The sequence below is a fragment of the Lichenostomus cassidix genome, chromosome 6 (genome assembly GCF_008360975.1).
Source record: "Lichenostomus cassidix isolate B80296 chromosome 6, HeHo_3.0, whole genome shotgun sequence".
NCBI lineage: Eukaryota > Metazoa > Chordata > Aves > Passeriformes > Meliphagidae > Lichenostomus > Lichenostomus cassidix.
The window spans coordinates 12038039-12052186 of record NC_139487.1 but is presented as its reverse complement, the minus strand read 5'-3'; the positions used below and the strand labels follow the sequence as shown (position 1 = coordinate 12052186).

Here is a 14148-nt window from a genome sequence, read left to right as displayed (position 1 = left end):
TGTGTTACAGGATGGTTGTGCTGCTGCTGGAGCCAAAATCCAGCCAGACAGTGAGTGCTCAGGACAGTGAGCAGGCAGGAGCTGCCACACTGCTGCAGAGAGGCCATGGCCTCCCAACTCAGCCTGGCACTCACAGCAAGATGTGGGGCCACCATACAGCTCACACCTTCCGCTGCCCTCCATCTGCCCAAAAAATAGCCAGAGCCATGCTGTGTTGGGAATAGCTTTATCTGGATAGCTCCCCATCCATGGGGCAGCCTCTGTGGTCCCACCCCCCACTGCCCCGGATCCAGGGCTCCTCCCCATCATGAGGCCACTTTCCAGGCCTCCCTCAGCCTGGCTTTCACCTGAAACTTCTGCACCTGCAGCACAACACCAAACTTGCCCTCCAGCGAGGGCAGGGGCTGGTCTTCGGGGCACTCGAGTGTGAACCTCTGCAGCACCCAGGCCAGGAAGAGGAAGAGCTCCATCTTGGCCAGGACTTTTCCCAGGCAGACACGGATCCCAGCTCCGAAGGGGAGGTAGCTGGGTGAGGGCGAGTGGATGTGCTGGCCCTGCTCATCCAGGAAGCGGCCTGCAAGGGGAAGGGGCACCACTGGCATCAGCAGGGATCAATCCCTTCTGCCTGAGACCTGCCCAAGTTCATCACGTGTCCCTCTCAGGAGCTGCAGGAGCAGTGGCTGTGAATGCCCCAGACAGGCAGGAGCAGGATCCAACCTCCCAGCACCAAGCCTCCCCCAACCCTCCCCTGCCCTGCTGCACCCACCCTGCCATTCCCTGGCCCAGCAGAGGATGGGCATCACACAACCCACCAGGATTGAACTCCTCAGGCTTGTCCCACTCCTTCTCGTCGTGGTGCACAGACCAGAGGTTGATGATGACCCTGGCACCCTTGGGGATGAAGTATTCCCCGATGCTGCAAGGCAGACTCAGAGTGAGGCAGTCGCTCGCTCCCCGCAGTGTCTGCCCACAACCTGGATGTGCCCCAGAGGGACCTCACCTGGTGTCGGCAAGGGACACGTGCGGGATGAGCAGGGGGGACACAGGCCGGATGCGCAGCACTTCACTGATGGTGGCCTCCAGGTAGGGCAGCAGTGGGCGGTCACTGAGGTGGGGGTGACGCACCAAGCCGATCTTGTGGTCCATTTCCTCCTGGATCTTCCTCTGGATCTGGGAGGGGAGCAAAGACCAGTGTGGGTGCCCAGGGAGTGGGGTGCCATGTGCACAGTGTGGTACACCCAGCATCATGAGCATGTCTTGCGAGGTTGTGTGCAGCAGAAGTGTCCACAGCTGGATCCTACTTATCTGCAGAGCCTATCTCCTTTGGTACCTGCCCTCCCCAAAGCTCCCCATGACATCCCTGGTGCTGGAGGGAACCCAGACCCCCTGCCGTGGGGTGCAGACCCTACCTCAGGGTAGTGGAGCAGGTAGAGCACAGCCCACTTGAGCACAGTCGTGGTGGTCTCCACACCAGCCCCAAAGATGTCCCCTACTGTCATGAGGAGGTGGTCATCAGTCAACTCCAGCCCTGGCTCTGGGGTGCCGCTATTCTCGGCACTGAGCCGCACTTGCAGGAGGGCATCCATGAGGTCCTTCACGGTGTCTCTGCAGAAAGCTTCCTGCCGAGGGACACGTGTGAGCCAGGCTGTCCTGGGCACAGTGCCCACCACCCCAGCTCCAGCATCTCCCTGTCCTGGCCCTGCTGGCACCTTGTGTTCAGTGAATTTCTTCTGGAGCAGCTGGTCCCGGACCTGGAGGCATTTCTTCAGCAAGGCCAGATCCTTGTTGGGAAATATCTGAGGGAGAAAAGCCATATTACAACAAGCTCCAGCTCAGCCCAGCCCAGCCCCTGCAAGCCCCCAGGCAGTTGCTCTGTGCCCACCAGGGTACTCTTGTGAGTCACCAGGGCAGGGGCCCTCCTAACTCAGTGGAGCTCCTACAGGACACATCCCAGCTCCTTCCTCTCATTCTGAGGTCAGAGGAACAGGCAGTGCCCATGTCCCTGCTCACCTGCAGCCAGGGGAAGATGTCCACCAAGCTCTCCTTGGCCACGGTGTCCACGATTCCCTGGCTGTACTCCAGCATGGCCTCGAACTCGGGGTCCCCACGCCGGTAGGAGGAGTTGAAGCAAAGGGAGCAGACCACGTTGGTGACAGCCCGTGTGAGCTCAGGGGCCATGTCCAGGGCCATGTCCTGCGCAGCGCTGAGCGTCTCGCACAGGGACGCAGCCTCCCGGCAGACTGGGGCAGGGGAGAGGCAGGCCAGGGGGTGATAAGAAGGTGATGATTAAGCCGAGGGGGTGAAGGGGGCAGCTGGGGGCTAGAAGGACTGGTCCCCTGATCATTCAGGGTAGGGGCTGGGCCCTGAGGGGCTGGGATGGGCAGAAGGGACAATGCTGCATGCTGGGGAGGAGCAGAGAGGATGGAGATGCGCAAGGATGTCCTCCTGATGGAGTAGGGAGCTGGCTCCATGCCTCAGTTTCCCCATCTGTGAGAGGTGAACTAAAGTTCAGGGTGGAAAACATATGGAGAAGTGTTGGTAAAGTATAGGGGATAGAAGGAGAGGGACAGAGTCCCTGCCTGGCAAGCTGAGGGGACACCACGGGGGTGGGCTGAGCCAGAGTCTTCCCTTGGTTCCCAGGGAAACAGGGCACGTAAGAAGAAAAGTCCAGTGTGGGAAGGAACCAGAGCTGGGAGGGAGCCTGGGGCTGGTGGGAGGCACTTACTGATACTCTCGAGGGCGAGCGAGCCCTCCCCGAACATGGAGAGGGCAGTGTGCACCAGCTTGCGCTGGAACTTCCAGAGGGGCCCATAGCTGGCGAAGGCGATGTCCTTGCCCCCCCGGGACAGCAGGTCCGTGGTCACCTGAGGGATACGCAGTCCCAGGGTCACCCCGCGGCAGGGCAGCCCCGCGGGGGATGGATGATCATCTCACCCCATCCCAGGGATGGTCGGGGGCTGGGGGGTAGCACAGGCAGGCAAAGCACAGGACATGAGCTTTGCTTTCCCCCTGCCAAGAACTGATAAAGAGGTCTGGGGACAGATGCCAGGGTTAGGAGCTCTAGGATGCCCAGGGAACTTAAGGGGTGCAGGGAGCCTGGTAGTACCTGAATCCACATCCCCGTGCCCAGGGATGCAGCCAGCTGCAGGAAAATTGGCACCCTTGGGATGGAGGATGCACAGGGCTCCCCCTGGGGAACAGGGTATGGAGGGGCCGCGCTACCCCAGGCTGGCTGCGGGCAGGATGGGGAGGGGACACGGACCCTGCTGGATGCCGGTGCCTTTCTTGGGGGCGTCCCCGCCTCACCCCACGCCACAGTGGGAAGGGGTCCCCAAAACCTTCTCCCGACTCACGGTGCGGGGCCGTCCGGCGAAGTCTTTGCCCTTTTTCAGCAGCACCTCCCTGGCGTGTCGGTAGCTGTTGACCACCACCACGTAGTGGGAGCCCATCCAGAGGGCGTAGAGGCTGCCGTAGTGTCCCTGCAGGCGCCACAGCCGCAGGTGGAGCTGGGGGTGCCCGGCCAGCTGCAGCAGGCTCCCCACCAGCGGCAGGGCCGGCAGGCTCCGTGGGCGCCCCAAGCTTGTCGCTGTGGCCATCGGCAGGGTGTCCCGCCGGCGCGCCAGCCGCCAGCTGCAGAGCAGGGCCAGGGCCAGCAGCAGGGCACCCAGCAGCGGCATGGCGGGGCCGGCTGCGGGGCTGCGGCGCGCGGGGGGCCCTTATAGCGGCTGCGGGGTCGTCTCCTTGACTCTGAGGCGGGCTCGGCTCCTTATCGGGGGGAAAGGGAGGGGGGAGCCGGGCGCTGGGCCCGTGGCCAGCTCTGCAGCTGTGGGCACATGGTGGGGGGCGAGGGCAGCGGGGCCACGGCCAGCCTGGGTGGCCATGGGGGAGCAGCTTCCAGCGCGCCGGGGGCCAGGCGATGCACAGGGCCGGATCCGTCCTTGGGCTCCATCCCCAGGGCTGTGTGGTGGGCCGGGGGTGTGGGGACAGCTGAGCCCTCGAGGTGTGTGCTGGATGCCATAAGCACAGCGCGGGGAATCTGGTGGGGCACTGGAATCCATCCCCAGCCTGGGAGCGCCTCCACAGCCCCGGGAGGGGATGGCCAGCACTGGAAATGCTGAGAAGCCCTAAGCATCCCTGGTCATCAGCTCCGTCAGTGCTGGGCAGACACGGGCAGCACTTGACACTGCTGGGCAGCCCTCGGCAATGCTGGTGAGCGCTGCTCAGCCCCTCGTACCATTGGCCGGCCCTGGGCAGTAGAGGGGAAGCACTGGCTAGTGCTGAGAAACCCTGATCAGTGCTGGTCATCCCCGGGCAGTGATGGGCAGCCTGTGGCTGTCCGTGCCCGAGGCGATGAGGTATCCCGCGGGAGTGCTTTGGGGACACGAGCGCCTCCCAGTAGTGCCTCCGCCTGCCGCCGGCGCTGCGCCTTCCCGACCCTTCAGGCCCCCGCTGCTCGCCGTAGCGGCTCCGGGGCTGGGCGGGGCGGGGTAAGATGGCGGCGGGGGGCGCGGCGGACGCCCAGGCGCGCTTCGGGCACTCGGTGAAGGGGCTCCTGACCGAGAAGGTGACGAGCTGCGGCACCGACGTGATCGCTCTCACCAAGCAGGTGCTGAAGGGCTCCCGTAGCGCCGAGGTGAGCGGCGGGTGCCGGCGCGCGGCGGTTGCAGGGCCCGGGCGAGCCCCGCCGGAGCCGGCGAGGCGCTGGGAGCGGGCGGCGGCGCAGGGCGTGCTGGGAGCTGTAGTCCGAGGGGGGGACATGGCCTGGGCAGGGACGGGGACAGCGGGACCGGCATGCGGGCACGGCTGGGCAGCACCTGGGGCTCCGGCGGTGGCAGGCGGGAGGGTGACTGCCAGTCCTTCAGGGTGCCTCAGGCGCTCCCGATGGATGTGCTCTCTCGGCACCGCACGGTGTCACCCCGAGTGTCACCCTGCCAGCCGTCACGGGGGCTTCGGGAAGCGTCTCAGCCTGCTCTGTGTGTTTGTCTTTTAGCTCCTGGGTCAAGCTGCGAGAAACATGGTGATGCAGGAAGATGCCATCTTGCACTCAGAAGATGTAAGTGGTGTTCTTCTGCTCGAGCAGCAGTGTTTCTATCTCTAGGAACAGGAGGAGAGGAGGGTGGTAAGAACAGTTTGCAGCCATGCTGTCGGAGGCCTGGAGTGAAATACATAATTTCAGGCAGTGGGGCTGGTGGCCAGAATAATTTAGTGTTTCCTCAAGCCCTTATGTGTTGCTGGACTCCCAGTGTCCTGCACCCCAGCCAGCCCTCAAGCTGTGCCCTCTCTGACAGAAAGCTCGAGGGACTGTGGACTGAAACAAAGCATTTGTGTGTCTGCCTGTCACTGGGAAAAAAGAGGGAAGTGTGCCACTGCTGACAGGTACTGGCCAGGGTGTTTTGGAGGCAGTGCAGCGATACAGTGGTGGCTGTGCTGAAAGAACTCCCCAGGGCATTAGGACAGCTTGCACTGTGATTTCTGTAGGCATTCATTCTTTGTTTTGTTCTCCACAGAGTTTAAGAAAAATGGCCATAATAACTACTCATCTACAGTACCAGTAAGTAGGTGTTCTCTCTTGGGGGCTGAGTGGATCCCTCAGTCCGTCTCTGCTCTCTTTAAAGACTTTGCGTGAAGCCAGCTCAGACTGATCTCTCTTTTTCAGTTCTTCAAAGCTGAGCAGAACCTGGAGCTGGACTTTTCCAGCCCTCTTTAGGCTGTTTTGTGGTGGGAGCTGAGATTTTTGCCTCCTGTTTGCTCTGCACCATGTCTCCCATGAGTGTGGGTGATGTACCCAGGGCTAAGAGGGAGAAGCCAGTGCTGCTGTTGTCCTCCAGGACTTAATGCAGAAACACCCTGGAGTTTTGACCTCTTGAGCCCTTGTTGGACATAACATAAACCTTGACTGAGATTTTGTTCTTCTAATTCTCTTTTTGTTTCTCTTTTTCTTGTCTAGGCAAGAAGCAATTCAAAAGAAGTAAGTTCTAGGAGGACCTAGGGGACATGTGTGTGGGGGTGAAAAGGGGAAGGTGTTGGAGTCAGATGGGGGAAAGAAGAGTGGAAAGGTTTTTGCAGCTGCCTTTGAGGCAGGTGCTGGCCCAGCAGGATGACGCTTCAGTATTGTGAAGAGATGGGAATTTGAGTGAAAAGATGGGATTCATATCAAAACTTCCTGTTGTTTCACTGATGTGGTAGAGCCTGTGAGGCTGCCTGTGAGAGGAGATGGGGTGGTGGGAGCAGAGCTGTGTACAGCAGGGTGCACAAAGTGAGGTTTGCTTTGTGGGGACACAGAGGAGAGTAGGGGGACCCAGGGTTTCTAATTATTGTAGAGTCAGAATAGAGCTGCACTGGTCCCTCGGGCTCAGACAGCAGAGCACGGTCTGGGGGCAGATCTCACTGTGAATCTCCTCTTGCTTGGTGCCCAGTGTGGAGCGCTCGTCAAACCTTCAGGACCAGCTGAATCACTTGCTGAAATGAGGGGGAGCCGAAGGCACAAGGACATCTCGACTGGCACTGAGGGAGTGAAGCGTCCTCTCCCCTCCAGCCCCAGGGCTCAGAACTGTGTCTGGATGATGCTGAATGTTAGCTAGGATACGTGCAGAGTCTGTGTTTCTGGGCATGTGGCCTCCTCTCGTGTGCCTGCATCCACACCTCTGCTCCAGAATGCTCATACACACACCCACACCTGGCTGAAACAAACTTCCCTGAAGCTTTGCTTCTCCCAGCAATTCCTGCATCTGCTTACTTCCCTTGTAGCATGAGGTGCTCAGCCCACAGCAGCACTCCTGGCAAGAAATGCAGAGCGGAGGCATAGGGTTTAAAAGCAGTTTGCCAGCGGTCTGTATTTAGCCAGTGGTGGCACAAAGTGCAGTTTATTTAGAGCATTTTAATCAGCATGACCTGCAAGTGCCTGGGTGGGTGAGAGGTGCTTCAGTGTCGGCTGAAGCAGTCCCAGCACAGAATTTCTGAAACCAGGAATCTCAGCACACACATCTGCCACTGGCCTAGCTAGATGTGGTTTGGCCAGCATCCTCCTCAGAGGTTATCTTATTTTCCACTCTGCCAGAGTTTGGAACATCATCCCTTTGCCAGCCCATGTGTGCTGCAGTCGGCCTTCAGCTGCATTCCTTTTCCTGGGCTGCTGCTCCAGCTCTTGATGAAGCAGCCTTGGCTGTGGTGTGTGTATCGGGTTGGGAAGGTATCCAAAGGCCTGCCTGGGAAGCAGGCAGGAGAGCATCACGAGCTGGTGTGCTCAGTTCTGCACTGCTCTGTTGAAGGCTAGAGACCTGTTCACGTCCAGGCCCAGGCTATAAATACTGTGTCTTGGTTTTGGTGAGTCACTTATCTGGAACACTTGGAGTGCACAGGAAGCACTTGTTTCCCTGAGAGTGCTTTTCAACAGCTGATAGGAGCAGGCAGGCTGAGAGCTGACATTGGCCTGCCACATTCCTGTTTGAGTGCTATTGGGGTCTGGCTCCTGGGCTGGACTTCACCATCCCTACTAGGGGCACTGCCTGTTTGGACTTCACCTAATGGCACACAGCTCCTGCATCCCCATTAAGGTGCCACTGTTAGCCCAGGGGCCATGGCAAGTATTTTTGCCTTGGGTGACTCTGATCCCCAGCTTTGCAGATGCACTTTGGGAATGGAGTTTTCCGTGCAGCTTTCTTGCTGGGAATAAAAGCTGTCCTGAACACCACCAAACTGCAGCAGTCTGCCCTGGATTCCATTGCTGGCGGTCCCTGTGTATTGGGAAGACTGTTTGAATGGGTCTCTGTGCCGCAGTGTCCCCCACTGTGCTTCAGCTCAGAGGGCTTTGTAGAGGCAGAGTCACCTTGTTGCAGGTGGCTCATCTGTTCCAAGGTCCTGTTCTCTGCAGAGGCTACAGCAGTCCTGTGGCATTACACTTGTGTCTCCCTGAATTTGGGCCAAGCAGGGACAGGGCTGCACTGTAGAGGTGCAGAGCTGTTGGGGAACAGGCAGCAGGGTGGGTTTTGGGGGTGTGGGTGCAGCAAGAACCATGAATGATGACAGCATGCCCACCACGGGAGCAGGGCCAGCCACCCTCGGTGTGCCTGTGTCCCTGCAGGGCTGTGTGCCAGGGGCCTGGGCAGGCAGAAGCTGGTGTCAGGGCGGAAGCCAGGCCCAGGCAGCGCGGGATGCCGGGACAGCTCAGGGTCTTGGGGAGGAGCGTGGCCCAGGCTGGGCAGAGTCCAGCTGAGACGCTGCAGCTGGAGGCAGTAAGTCAGCCTAGGGCTTCTGCTGGGTGTCCTGGGGCTGCCCTTGGGGCCAAGGGTTCTCTGCAAAACAGGGGAGGGAGGATTTACCCTACAGCGTTGTTTTGGGGGCTGATCCCTGCAGGGCAGCTGGGACTGGGGGTTTTTTGGGTGGCAGGTGTTGTCAGGTACCCCCCTGGGAGAATCCTACTAGATTGCAGGTTTTGGGGGGTCTCCAGGTTCTGCTGGGGAGAGCAAAAAGTGCTCTGGTATCTGGAGGAAGAAGGGGATTCAGAGCCCTTGGGAGGACCTGGTATTGGTGCCCATCTCTGTGGTGTCAGGCACCAGCCCCACATTCCTGTTGCAGTGGCAACTCCCTGCAGAGAGCAGATCCACCAGGAGGTGCAGGTGAGAGGCACGGATGGGAGTTGGTGGAGGGATGGGGAATTTGGGCAGAGGGGTTGTGCCTGGGCTGTGCCAGGGTTCCTGCTGCCATTAAAGGACAAAGCTTGTTTCAGGGCCCAGATGAAAGGGTCAGGTGCAGTTGGCAGCTTTGCTCCTGTTGCCCACAGGGATGGGGGGGCTGAGAAACCTGGTGTTTGCCTGCCTTTGTTCCCTGCACCTTTCTTGGCCAGGGAAATGGTGGCAGCAGCCTGCAAAGTTACTGCAAATGGGAATTAAATTCTCTCCTGCACAAACATATCTCTGTGTGTGAGCAAAGGGAGATGGGGAGGATGGGGGCAAGGGGATGCCTGATCTTAGCATAGATTTCTGGGTGGGTGGAAATGAGAGTGCCAGTGCTAGAGGATGTGTGGGCATGCACAGGCTGAGTGCAGGCATGGCCCCCATGTTTTGGAGCATGGGGAGCTCCCAGGGCACAACTTGCCACAGTTTAGTGGCCTCTGTCCTTCCCATCTCAGGATTACTACGGCAAAGAGCTGCAGAAGTCAGAGGACCTCAAAACCAATGCGTGCATCACCTCGGGCAGGCCCCATTCCAAGGTGGTGAGAGATGCTCTGGAGCGTGTCCATGAGGAGGTGGTGGCCAGGTAAACCCTGGGGTCTCTGCTCCACTGCCACATCCCTGTGGGCTGCAGCCCCCTGGATGGCCATGCCATGGGGCACCTCTGCCCAGCTCAGCTCAGCATCTATCCAGGTACTACGGCTGTGGTCTGGTGATCCCTGAGTGCCTGTCCTCATGCCGGATCCTCGACCTGGGCAGCGGCAGCGGCAGGGACTGCTTCCTGCTGAGCCAGCTCGTTGGGGAGCAGGGCCACGTCACCGGGATAGATATGACTGAAGGCCAAGTATGGCACAGAACTGGGGCTCCCCCTCATCCTCCCAGCAGCTCCCCAACTTTGTTCCCTTCCTCCTGCCAGGTTGAGGTGGCAAAGAAACACATCGCCTACCACATGGATAAGTTTGGCTACCGAAAGCCGAATGTGGAGTTCTTCCATGGTTACATGGAGAAGCTGGCTGATGTGGGGCTGGCTGATGAGAGCTTCGATATTGTCATGTAGGTGCCATGCAGGGCACTGTCACCCCCAGTCCTGCTGCTTCCTGGGGCTGTGGGCTTGGTCCACATCCCAATGGGTCACCTGCTTCACAAGCACGTTTTAGAAAAAGGGAAATCCCAAGGCAGAATCTGGGCTAGAGTCCGGGAATATAAACAGCCCTTTTCATGGTCAAATTGGTGTTTCCAAATCCTGTGTGAAGCAATGGGACACACAGCAGCTGGTGGATGTGTAGCAGCTGGTGGTGCTAAAGTGTGCAAGAGGGTGCAAATAAACCTTGATCTCCTCCTCCACAGCTCCAACTGTGTGATCAACCTTGCCCCTGACAAGAGGGCTGTGCTGAGGGAGGCCTTCCGTGTGTTGAAGGTAATGACGGGCTGGTGTCTGTGGCAGCAAAGCAGGCTTGGGGTGGCCCTGTTGTTGGTGTGTCGCTGAGAAGCAGCAAATGGGATCCAGCAAGGCAGGGATGCAGGATGGGGTCAGGGGAGGGCATCTCTGCAGATGGTCCCAAGCAAGGTAGGATTAGGGGGTTCCCAATTCTCCCTGCCCCTTTTGCCCCTTTGTTCCTTGAGGTCTCCCTTCACTCCTTGCTGCCCTACAGCCCGGTGGAGAGATGTACTTCAGTGACATCTACGCGAACCAGTGCCTGAGCGAGACAGTCCGGAAGCATCGGGTGCTGTGGGGTGCGTTGGGCTGTGGGATGGGGTGGCATGGTGTGAGGGGACTGGACCTTTGCCTCCATCCCCCATGTCTGTGGTCTCATGCCAGGAGAATGCCTGGCAGGAGCCCTGTACTGGAGAGACCTGTACAGCATTGCTGAGGAGGTGGGGTTCAGCCCCCCATGCCTGGTCACTGCCAGCCCCATCACCATTGGCAACAAGGAGCTGGAGGACATCGTTGGTGAGGATCCACCCAGGGAGTGTCAGCTCCAGGTGGCTGTGGGGAGTTCTGCTGGGATCCCAGCCCAGGTGTTCAGTGCCCAACCCACCAACCACTCCCTTGCAGGCGACTGCCGCTTTGTTTCCGCAACTTTCCGCCTGTTCAAAGTGCCGGGCGGCAGCTGGGCAGGGCCAGGACAGGTCATCTACAACGGCGGGATCGTGGGGCATGAACGAGAGCTGGTGTTTGATGCCAACTTCACCTTCAAGGTGCAGGGTGACATGCTGGGAAGGGTTATATCTGATGAAGCTGCTACTCAACAGCATCCTCTGTGATCTGGGGGGCAAGCTTTGGTGGAGGGGGTGGTGGGTGGGAGCAGAGGGGCTGTGTAAACCCAGGGAGAGGGGAGTGCAAACAGGTGGGAAAGGGAGACAGATCCATGCACTGCATTGTGGTAAAGGTAGAAGCACATCCATGGTGGTTTTCCAGAACGGTTTGAAGCCTGATGCTTGCACTTCATGGGTGTTTCTCCAGGTTTTGGGCCAAGATGTGCCTCTGCTTTCACTCTCCCCATCATCTGGCTGGGTGCCTGGAGTCCCCTGGGACACATATCCAGGACACCAGGCCTGTGACCATTCCTCTGCTCCCAGGAAGGAGAGGTGGTGGACGTGGATGCTGAGATGGCTGCGATCTTGCAGAGCTCCAGGTTTGCAGAGGAGTTCCTGATCCGAGCTGGCAAGGCCAACGCTGCAGCACTTCAGGGCTGCTGTTGCAAGGGAGTGAAGGTTGGTAGAAGGCAGCTCTGTGGCTGGGTTAAGGAACAGGGACATGGGTGTCCCATGCCATCAGAGTCACCCTGGGGTGTCAAGAGGGGCTGTGGCATGATATCAAGACACTTGAGTCCTTCTGGGCTGGGCAGGAGTTCATGGGACACCGAGAGTGGTGCCTGGTGCCTGAATCTGGACAAACTATACCCCCACCCAGGCTGGAGCCCTCCAAAGGGATTTCTACTCTAACCACCTCAACATGTCCATGGGGACTGGTGAGGCTGGCAGCTGGACTTCCCTGAGGTCTCCCAAGGGGAGTCATCCTTCCCCTGAGGTGATAACTGTGCACAGCCTGCCCCAGAGAGGTGATTTCCCATCCACACAGTTTCTTCCTGCTAATTACTCTCCCAGCTGCTAAGGGAAGAGCAGGCTGGCCCTGGCTGCCAACCTTGACCCTGCAGCACAAAGCACTCTATCTGCTGGAAGCCTCTCTCTTCTCCTTGGTGGTCCCTCCAGGCTGTAGATGGGCCACGAGAGGCAAGGGAGATAACACCCTGCAGCTGTGTATCCCTGAAATACAGCCTTGTACTTGGGAAGGGATATTTTCTCAGGTCTCTGTCCAAGAAGGAGGCATTGCTCAGATAAAAGCAGAGCTAAAGTCCCAGGCGAGCTCTTGGCTTCTTCCTTGCTGCAGAAAAAAGCAGCTGGAGTGACCTGGGAGCTGCCCCCCATGTTAGTCAAGGAGGGTCTGCTTGGGTTGCTCTGCTGGCAGGGATTGAGCCAGGGGCAAATGCCACTTTCTCAGGTGCCTCTTGCTTCCCACTGGCCTGATCCTGTCCTGGGTTTTTCTCTGCCCTCTAGGAGAAGATCCGTGATCCCTTCCAGCTGCTGGAGCGGCTGGCTGCCTCAGGTGCTGCCTGCTGTCCTGGTGGCACCTGTGGTCCCCCAGGGTGCTGCTGAGTGGCAAGTGGTGCCCCTGCACTGTTGGAAGCCAGCCAGGTGAGAGGACGTGGCTCCAGTGATGTCTTCCACCAGAGAGCAAATACATGTCTGAGCTCAAAGGCTGGGTGCTGTGACTGCCACAGGGCCATGGGGTGCTGTGCTTCCCTGGTGGGTCTGGTGGGACAGGTTGTGCCTGGTTGCAGTGAGGACCCCTCCTGTGAGCCCCCTCATTGTGGGGCTGGCAGTGGCTGCATGTTTGGGTGCACAGGCAGGGACAGTCTCACTCGCAGCCCTGCAGCCTTTTCCAGGAGATGGGGCTTGCTCTCTCTTTCCCTGAGCAGCACCACTGAGGTTTCTGTTTTTCCCCAGACTCCATCTAGCTGGAAAGCCCTGAGTCCCCTGCAGGCATTACACCTGTAGAGTTTTGCAGGGAAATACAGCAGTTCTGGAAAAGAAGAAACACATCTCTCTGCATCCCACAGCCAGCAAAGAGCAAGGTGCAAGGGCTTCAAGGCTGCAGTGGGAATTGATGGGCTGCATTCCTGCTGCCCAGCATGAATCCCACATGGCCAGGCCCACAGAAGCTGTTTAGGAAAGACTGGGGGTGGCTGAACAGCTAAACTTAGAAATGAGGGACCATTGCCCCCCCCTTCCCACTCTGATTTTCCAGGAGTGTTTAAATTTTCCATTTAAACATCATCTTGCTGTGGCATGGGGGAAGTTAAGAAACAAACAATAAAATTTGAGTTCAAAAAGAAACATGGGCCAGTGCCAAGGATACTCTGCAGTAGAAGTAGCAGTGGTTGAGGAGGGTCCAGGTGTTCAGGAGGCATTTCCAGAACACCTGGAATGAAAGGCATGAGTGGTCAGGTAACATCTGACTGTCACAAAGTGATGGGAAATCCAGAAACAGGCGTGTCAGCCCAGAATGCTAAATCTGCAGCAAAATAGGGCAGCAATCAAATCATAATTTAGATATTAAGCTTATAAAAAAAAGCCCATAAATATGGTTTCCTGGAAAGTCTCCTTGCCAGGCCATCCTTTTGGCTCTGGATTAGACTATGAGTCTGGTCTACTGGATGTACAAAAATTTGTAAATTGTTTGGTTTAGAGCTATACTGATTGGAAAAAAGAATCTTTCGTGTTATCTAGAGTCATCAGGGCAGGTATTAGCTGGCTTCAGGTAGGAATCCCTGGCAGGCCAGCCTTGGGGTCAGCTGTGATCCAGTAAGTGAGAGGAGCTCTGAAATTGTGTGGAATGACCTCACTGATTAGACCTTGCAAAGAAGATGTTTAATCCCCTCCCTCCCCAAGTCCTCTTCCTAGATTACTTACAAAGGCTTCATCCAAGTCCCCAAACAGCTCATCCTGTGAGGTTAGCAGCAATTAGCTCCTGCCATCAAAGAGAGCCTTCCCAGTAGGAAAGGAAGAGCAGCTGGGGCAGGGGATGCTACCTGCAAATCCCTTCATTAAAAAGACATGGCGTGTCAAGGAGTCCCTGGCGTGGCCTTTCAACTTGGCTGGGAAAGCTGCACCCACAGCGAGGTCCCTGCTCTGTGCATACAGGAAAAGGCCACGGTTTAAATGCCACTGCATTTGCATAGCACTATGTTTTTCCCAAATTCTCAGCATGTCAGGGAGGAAGCAGCTAAGAGGACTTGACTTTGATGTGGGGCATTAGAAGTCCTCACAAGGGTGTGGATGTGGAGGTGTCTTGTCTGCATGGCTTTGCTTGGGCTTGCAACGGCCTTGAGATTTTCAGTCCCCAATGTATGAAAAGAGGAGGTCCTGCAGCCCCATCCCATGCAAAGAACCCCAACATAATCTGTATAACACCCCA

General features: G+C 57.9%; 3 protein-coding genes across 10 annotated transcripts; 2 read left to right on the top strand and 1 right to left on the bottom strand.

Annotated features, from left to right (window-relative positions):
- Positions 1-201: 201 nt before the first annotated feature.
- Positions 202-4411, bottom strand: CYP17A1 (cytochrome P450 family 17 subfamily A member 1). The gene is made up of 8 exons (XM_085064930.1): positions 3354-4411; positions 2726-2864; positions 2011-2240; positions 1710-1796; positions 1410-1619; positions 1001-1170; positions 813-916; positions 202-574 (listed from the first exon to the last, which is right to left on the bottom strand). Exons 1-8 carry the CDS (start codon positions 3675-3677, stop codon positions 306-308), a joined length of 1533 nt encoding a protein of 510 aa, XP_084921056.1. The 5' UTR covers positions 3678-4411; the 3' UTR covers positions 202-305.
- Positions 4412-4461: 50 nt separating this feature from the next.
- On the top strand, positions 4462-7695 carry BORCS7 (BLOC-1 related complex subunit 7). Of its 2 annotated transcripts, XM_085064939.1 has the most exons (5): positions 4463-4633; positions 4991-5053; positions 5508-5551; positions 5948-5968; positions 6417-7695. In XM_085064939.1, the coding sequence occupies exons 1-5, from the start codon at positions 4493-4495 to the stop codon at positions 6466-6468; spliced, it is 321 nt and encodes a 106-aa protein (XP_084921065.1). In that variant the 5' UTR covers positions 4463-4492; the 3' UTR covers positions 6469-7695. The 2 variants fall into 2 exon arrangements, with proteins under 2 accessions (XP_084921066.1, XP_084921065.1); XM_085064940.1 differs by lacking the exons at positions 5948-5968; positions 6417-7695 and adding an exon at positions 5657-5916 and having other exon boundaries at positions 4462-4633.
- A 156-nt stretch (positions 7696-7851) lies between these two features.
- AS3MT (arsenite methyltransferase) lies at positions 7852-13067 on the top strand. 7 transcript variants are annotated; one of them, XM_085064935.1, is made up of 11 exons: positions 7991-8231; positions 8575-8615; positions 9128-9255; positions 9363-9513; positions 9586-9722; positions 10017-10086; positions 10322-10403; positions 10489-10620; positions 10726-10868; positions 11250-11384; positions 12228-12427. In XM_085064935.1, coding segments are annotated over exons 1-11 (1119 nt in total). In that variant the 5' UTR covers positions 7991-8230; the 3' UTR covers positions 12327-12427. The 7 variants fall into 7 exon arrangements, 6 of the variants coding, with proteins under 6 accessions (XP_084921058.1, XP_084921059.1, XP_084921060.1 ...); XM_085064932.1 differs by lacking the exon at positions 8575-8615 and adding an exon at positions 12678-13067 and having other exon boundaries at positions 7852-8231; positions 9363-9722; positions 12228-12365; XM_085064933.1 differs by lacking the exon at positions 8575-8615 and having other exon boundaries at positions 7852-8231.
- Positions 13068-14148: the final 1081 nt, after the last annotated feature.